The following is a 6990-nucleotide window of genomic DNA, read 5'->3' on the forward strand; positions in this document are numbered from 1 at the left end:
GTTGGTTGATCTTCCTCCAGGGAACAAACTCTTGGGTTCAAAATGGATCTTTAAAAGCAAGATGAAAGACGATGGAACTATTGACAAATATAAAGGACTTGTTGTTAAAGGTTTTAGACAAAAAGATGGTCTTGATTATTTTGACACATACTCGCCAGTGACTAGGATTACATCAATTCTGATGTTAATTGCACTAGCTGCAGTATACGGTCTTGAAATTCATCAAATGGATGTGAAAACAGCCTTCTTAAATGGAGAGCTTGAAAAGGAAATTTACATAGAATAGCCTGAGGGTTTTGTATTTTCTGGTAAAGAAAAGAAAGTGTGCATACTTATTATGTCACTTTATGGGCTAAAACAAGCACCAAAACAATGACATGCAAAGTTTGATCAAACCATGTTGTCAAATGGAATTAAGATCAATGAATCTGATAAATGTGTTTACATTAAAAATACTCCAAATCAGGAAGTTATTTTATGCCTATATGTAGATGATATGCTTATAATGAGCAAAGACATTGCTAAAATAAAAGCTACAAAGCGTATGCTTGCTAGTAAGTTTTATATGAAAGCTTTTGGAGTTGCTGATGTGATATTAGGAATTAAACTTCTTAAAACTCCTAACGGTCTAGCATTGTCTCAAACTTATTATATTCAAAATATACTTGAAAAATTTAAATTTTTGAATTTTAAAAGCGCAAAGAATCCAATTGATGTAAATATTCATCTTGCAAAGAATAAAGGTGAAAGTCAGTCTCAATTGGACTATGCTAGCGTATTGGGATGCTTAATGTATGTCATGAATTGTACACGACCAGACATAGCTTGCGCTATAAGTAAACTGAGTCGATACACAAGTAATCCTAATCATAATCATTGGTTGGCAATGAAGAGAGTTTTGGGATACTTAGATGACACTCAAAACTATGCTTTACATTACAACAAATATCCAGCTGTTCTTGAAGGATAAAGTGATGCAAATTGGATTACAGCGTCAACTGAAACAAAATCCACAAGTGGATATGTTTTTACTATTGGTGGAGGAGCAATATCTTGGAAATCATCCAAACAAACATGTATAGCTCGCTCTACAATGGAGTCTGAATTCATTGCTTTAGACAAGACATGTGAAGAAGCTGAATGGCTCCGGAATTTCTTAGAAGATATTCCATTTTGACCCAAACCAATGGCCCCTATATGCATACATTGTGATAGTCAAGCTACAATAGGAAGGGTTGGAAGCATTATGTATAACGGCAAGTCTCGTCACATAAAGCGAAGACATAACTCTGTGAGACAACTACTCTCTAGTGGAATTATCACAATTGACTATGTGAAGTCAAAAGATAATGTGTCAGATCCACTTACAAAAGGCCTAAATAGAGAGAGAGTTGAGAAATCATCGACGGGAATGGGACTATGGCCGAGAACAAGTCATCATGGTGGTAAATCTACCTAGAAGACAGGAGATCCCAAGATCTAGGTTCACGGAGATAAAACAAAGTCATTGATGACGGTTCAACATTGTCAAAGGAAAAGAAAAAAATTATTATTCTATGGTCCATTCTCATGATGAGACAATGTTTAGTAACCAGGATAAAGACATAAGAGCTTTTTAATGGTTTCTAAGTTTCATACAGGGAATATCAAATGGTGTATCTATGGGATAACACAATTAGAAATCACCTATGTTAGTGTGAAGTGTAAGCCGCTTCAAGGAGAATCCAGTAAGGCCAGTTCTTTAAGCACTTACTATCCAACATGTGTTCATGGCTGAAATGAACAAAACAATGAGTACTAAGAATAGTTCAAGGATTTATTGTGTGACATATGTTGTCTAGGTATACACCAAAGCTTGACGATTCAAAGATATCAAATCTACCGATTGACCGAGTATATCCGATATAGGTTCACTATGAAATGTTTAAAGGGAAACCTACTTATCTAGATACGATTAACCTTTACTTACAAGACACACAAGTTTTTTTCATGCATATGTTTTAACAATAGTCTTCCCCATTCATGTGGGGGATTGTTGGGATTTAACAAGTGTGAATGGAAAAAGAAAAGAGAAAATATAAAAAGTGAGGGAACTACTTTGCAAGGAAAATGAAAAGTCATTTTCAAAGTGCAAATGAAAAGTCATTTCTCCCATATCGGCAAAAGAAAGGGAAATTGTTGTCCTTATAGAAAGAAACACTTCCATTACTTCTTAAAGAGCTAAGAAGAAGATGCCCCCTCGCGCCGTCGTCGTCGTCGCTTGCTCAGCTTCGGCTTCGGCTTTGGATTTGGATTTGGCAAATGATTTAATTGATAAATTTTTTGGACAGTAACGGTAACATTTTGAAAAGTTGTTACTCTTTCTGAAAAGTCGTTACTTTCCAAAAAGTTGTTATTTTCCTAACAGACATAATTTTCCGAAAAGTTGTTATTTTTTCCAAAAGACACAACTTTCTGGATAAAATGGTTCTGAACAGATTTCACTGAACAGACATGTTCCTTGCTGAAAATGGCTATAAAAGGAAGTCAATTTTTGATTTTTTAGACTACTGAAAATTTTTCTTTCTCTGCATTTATTTTTCTCTCAAATAAAATCAAAGTGTCGATCTACTGAGTCTGTGTGACTTGTTGTTGTTCTTAAGTTCGTTGAAGTTAAAGAAGTTTGAGGTAACGCTATTTCTTTAACAGTTTTAATCCATTTTATCTTGGGAGAAATTAATCCATAACCTTGGGTATAGTAAGGGGATTAAATTTCTTAAGGACACACAGTAGTTTCTGTGGACTTGGATTAATTCTTGTATTTTATATTTTTTGTGCTTCATCTTATTTCTGTTTCTGTTTACTAACCATATAAATACAGGTTATTGTAAGAATAACAGTTATTATCATATTACTTCTCCAATTTTAAAAAAAGTGATCTAGTTTGATTTTGCTGCGGAGCTTAAGGAAATATAGAAAACTTTTGATTTTTTTGTCTTAATTTAAAGTTATTAGTCAAACATACAAAATTGTCTTTTAATCTTCTAGTTTAAAACGTGCCGCGTGAAAAAATATCAACAAAAAGGGAAATAAGTCATTCTTTTTTTAAAATACTAAAAATGAAAATAAGCTATTTAAAATGGAGGGTACATAACTTTTAGGACTCATTTAATAGGCGGCATAGATTATTAAAAATATCTTTTTAATAAAATTTAGTCAAGAGAAACATTGTTTGTTTATTTTATTTTATTCGTCTTATTTTATCCCATTAAAAGGGAGACTCCCCAGCCCTACGAGATCTTGTTAGTGGCCCCCTTCCGTTTGAGGAATCCGAGAGGCTAGTAAAAATTGTCATCATAAGCGGACAATGGAAGCTGGAAATATAACATACCCTATACCTCAAACCATTATCCACAAGATCACACAAATTAGGGAAAAGGGTCAAATATGCCCCTAAACTATTTGAAAAGGTTTAGATATACCCTCCGTTTAAAGTTTGGTCCATTTATACCCTCGCCGTCCAACTTTTGGTCTCCATATGCCCTTTTGGGCATTAGTTGGCCAACTCGGAATATCCAACTCATTTTACTTTTATTTAAATGTCAAATGGATTTTCCACGTCATTTTTATGTATTATAACTTGACATTTATATTCAAGGAAAAAGGGTGAATATGCCCCTAAACTATTCGAAAGGTCTAGATATACCCCCGTTTAAAGTTTTATCCATTTATACCCTCGCGTCCAACTTTTGGTCTACATATGCCCTTATGGGTGTTAGTTGGTCAACTTGAAATATCCAACTCATTTTACTTTTCTTTAAATGCCAATTGGAATTTCACATCATTTATATATATTATCACTTGACATTTATATTAAAAGAGAAAGGGGTCACTTATGCCCTAACTATCCGACCCAATTTTAAAACACATATAAGACCGTCTTTTAAATGGTTCAATCTATGCCCCTAATCCGACTCATATATGTGTGAATTATTTTGTTATTTACATCATCATCGCCTGCTGCAGCTTGCAGTTGTGTCTGTAATGTTGTTGCGGTGAATTCCTCTACTCTAGCCCTTGCCTTCCAGGTTTGCACCTCCAGCTCTGCGTTGCGCCAAAACGCTTTTCAAACCTCGACTTCATTTTCCTTTAGTTGTCGTGCCATTGATTCCTCGGCGGTTCCAATCAGAGCACGATAGTGTTCGCCATTTAAAAGGTTCAATTATGCCCTAATCTTATCCATATATGGTATTTAAAAAAAGGGTCGGGTTGTATAGATTATTTAAAAGATGGGTCGTACATGTGTTTTAAAATTAGGTCGGATAGTTAGGGTCATAAAAGACTCCTTTCTCTTTTACAATAAATGTCAAGTAATATTATATAAAAATGATGTGGAAAATCCATTTGGCATTTAAAGAAAAGTAAAATTAGTTGGATATTTCGAATTGACCAACTAATACCCATAAGGGCATATGTAGACCAAAAGTTTGGACGCGAGCGTATATATTGACCAAACTTTAAACGGGGGTATATCTAGACCTTTCGAATAGTTTAGGGGCATATTTGGCTCTTTTCCCTTGAATATAAATATCAAGTGATAATACATAAAAATGACGTGAAAAATCCATTTGGCATTTAAATAAAAGTAAAATGAGTTGGATATTTCGAGTTGGCCAAATAACGCCCAAAAGGGCATATGTAGACCAAAAGTTGAACGGCAAGGGTATAAATGGACCAAACTTTAAATGAAGGGTATATCTAAACTTTTTCAAATAGTTTAGGGGCATATTTGACCCTTCTTCCCACAAATTAATATCCCAATATAGCAAATCCGATATATCAATTTGGTCGATAACTGCAAATGGGATATTCAGTACCTCCTCTGTTTACCACAACATAACGGGAAAAATTATTAATAAAAAGCAGTCTAGTAGAGAATTCAATTGGATCTGGAAGCTCCAATACCCGACCAAAGTTAATTTCTTCCTATGGATATGCACTCAGGGGAAACTCTCGACTTGTCAACATATTCACTCAATTGGAATCAACATTAGACCATGGTGGAGAAACAGAGACAGATACACATATTTATTAATTGTCCTAAGGTTAAGCAGTATTGGGAGAAGCTAGGCTTGATCCAATATCTACAACCCATACTAGAGGATAGAGAGACAAACTCGATAATGAGTATTAGGAAAATAAAAAATTTCAACATCCACGACAACATTGATTGGAATTTCGTATTTCCTTTTTCCTCTGGAGCATATGGTTGAATAGGAATCACAATTACCATAATAAGAAAAAGGATGACATACAGATCTCTACCCCCTAAATAAAACCATGAAATTCTATCATTTGGGTATTAAAGAAAGTAAGAGTAGTAATGCTAGGAGCAAACAGAGGTGGGTACCACCGGAGTGGGATACAAACTCAACACAAACGGCTCTTATAACTACTCTACAAAAAATGGGGAAGCAGGAATGATAGAATGTGATAGAATCGTTAATTCGTTTTGATGATAGACAAAAAGAGCAAAGAACAGTAGCAAATGTACGCAGCAAAGAAGTCAAGCTAGAGTCCAAGATCAAGTAAAATAGAGTTATTTGTCAAAGCCAAAATAATATATTAAAGGTACAAGTTAATACAAATAAGGAAAACCTTAAATATATTATTAAGAAAGGAAGTTGTGTATAATAAGGATTCTAAATTAAAAAAGAATCCTTGTTTAAATATAACTTTCTTACCTTATTAGCAAAGATTTGCACAAGGCAAAAACTCTATAAGAAGGATACGAGGCAGAGGAAAACACAACGACTTCACACAGAGAACAAGAGAGAATTATTCATCAACCTGAGGTCGTCAAGATTGATAAGATTGCTACGGTCAAAACATTCTTGAGTGAGAAGGGTTTTATCGTGTAGAACTATTTGTCTTGTTTTTGTTCTTAATTATAGTTTACAGTTTATTGTACAAAGGGTGGGTTTGGCTCTTTGCATGGTTGGGTGTTAGCAAGAGTTGTAACAAAAGGTAGGTTTGGCCTTTTGGAGAGATCGATTGGAGTCAATCGAGGGAGTAGTAGAAATAAGACTTTTGATTATTGAGTTGTAATCACAAAATCTTATAGTTGAATTAATAAAACGAGGTTTTTCCTTCCTTGAGTGAGGAAGGTTTTAATTCAATAAGTGTTTGTGTCTTTACTCTGTCTTCACTTAAAAGCAACTTACACGAACCTGGTTTGTGTTCTGGGGTAAAGTTTCTTCAATTGGTATCAGAGCAGGTCTTTTCATTAAAAGATTCACACCTTGAAAAGACTCAATGGCAGCACCACCTACCCCACAAGAGGGAGCTTCACAAACACGACCACCCTGTTCAATGGCAAATATTATGGATGGTGGAAAAATCGTATGATGGACCATCTTATTGGCGAAAACCCTGATCTATGGGGGGTAATTCTAGATGGCCCAACCATACCTATGAAAGTAGCAACTGATGGAATCACCAAAATCCCAAAAGAAAGAAAGGAATGGAATGTTGAAGACAAGCTTGCAATTAAAAAAAATGCCAAAGCTAAGAAAATTCTGATATGTGGCATAGGACCAGACGAATATAATCAAATCTCATCATGTCAAGATGCCAAAGCCATATGGGAAACACTGCAAACAGCTCATGAGGGAACAACGCAAGTCAAGAAGTCTAAAATTGATAACTTGAACAGGCAATATGAGCTGTTCAGGATGGCAGAAGGAGAGACTATTTAAGACATGCACACCAGGTTCACCTCCATCATTAATGAGATGTACTCTTTAGGAGAGATAGTGCCTAACGGAAAAGCAGTAAGGAAACTCTTGAGTGTCCTTCCTGAAACTTGAGAAAGCAAAGTCGAGGCTATCACCGAAGCCCGCGACCTAGACTCACTGGGAATGGATGAGTTAATTGGTAATCTCATCACATACGAACTTAAGAAAAACCAAAAAAAGGAAATTGGAGGAAAAAGAAAGGAAAGGAACCTGG

The 6990-nt window shown here is 35.1% G+C and overlaps 1 protein-coding gene across 1 annotated transcript; it reads left to right on the forward strand.

Moving 5' to 3' along the window:
* Window positions 1-6386: 6386 nt before the first annotated feature.
* On the forward strand, window positions 6387-6737 carry LOC101251022 (uncharacterized). The gene has a single exon (XM_004228731.1). It carries the CDS (start codon window positions 6387-6389, stop codon window positions 6735-6737), a length of 351 nt encoding a protein of 116 aa, XP_004228779.1.
* Window positions 6738-6990: the final 253 nt, after the last annotated feature.

Source organism: Solanum lycopersicum, chromosome 1, assembly GCF_036512215.1.
Source record: "Solanum lycopersicum chromosome 1, SLM_r2.1".
In the NCBI taxonomy this organism is placed as follows: Eukaryota; Viridiplantae; Streptophyta; class Magnoliopsida; order Solanales; family Solanaceae; genus Solanum; species Solanum lycopersicum.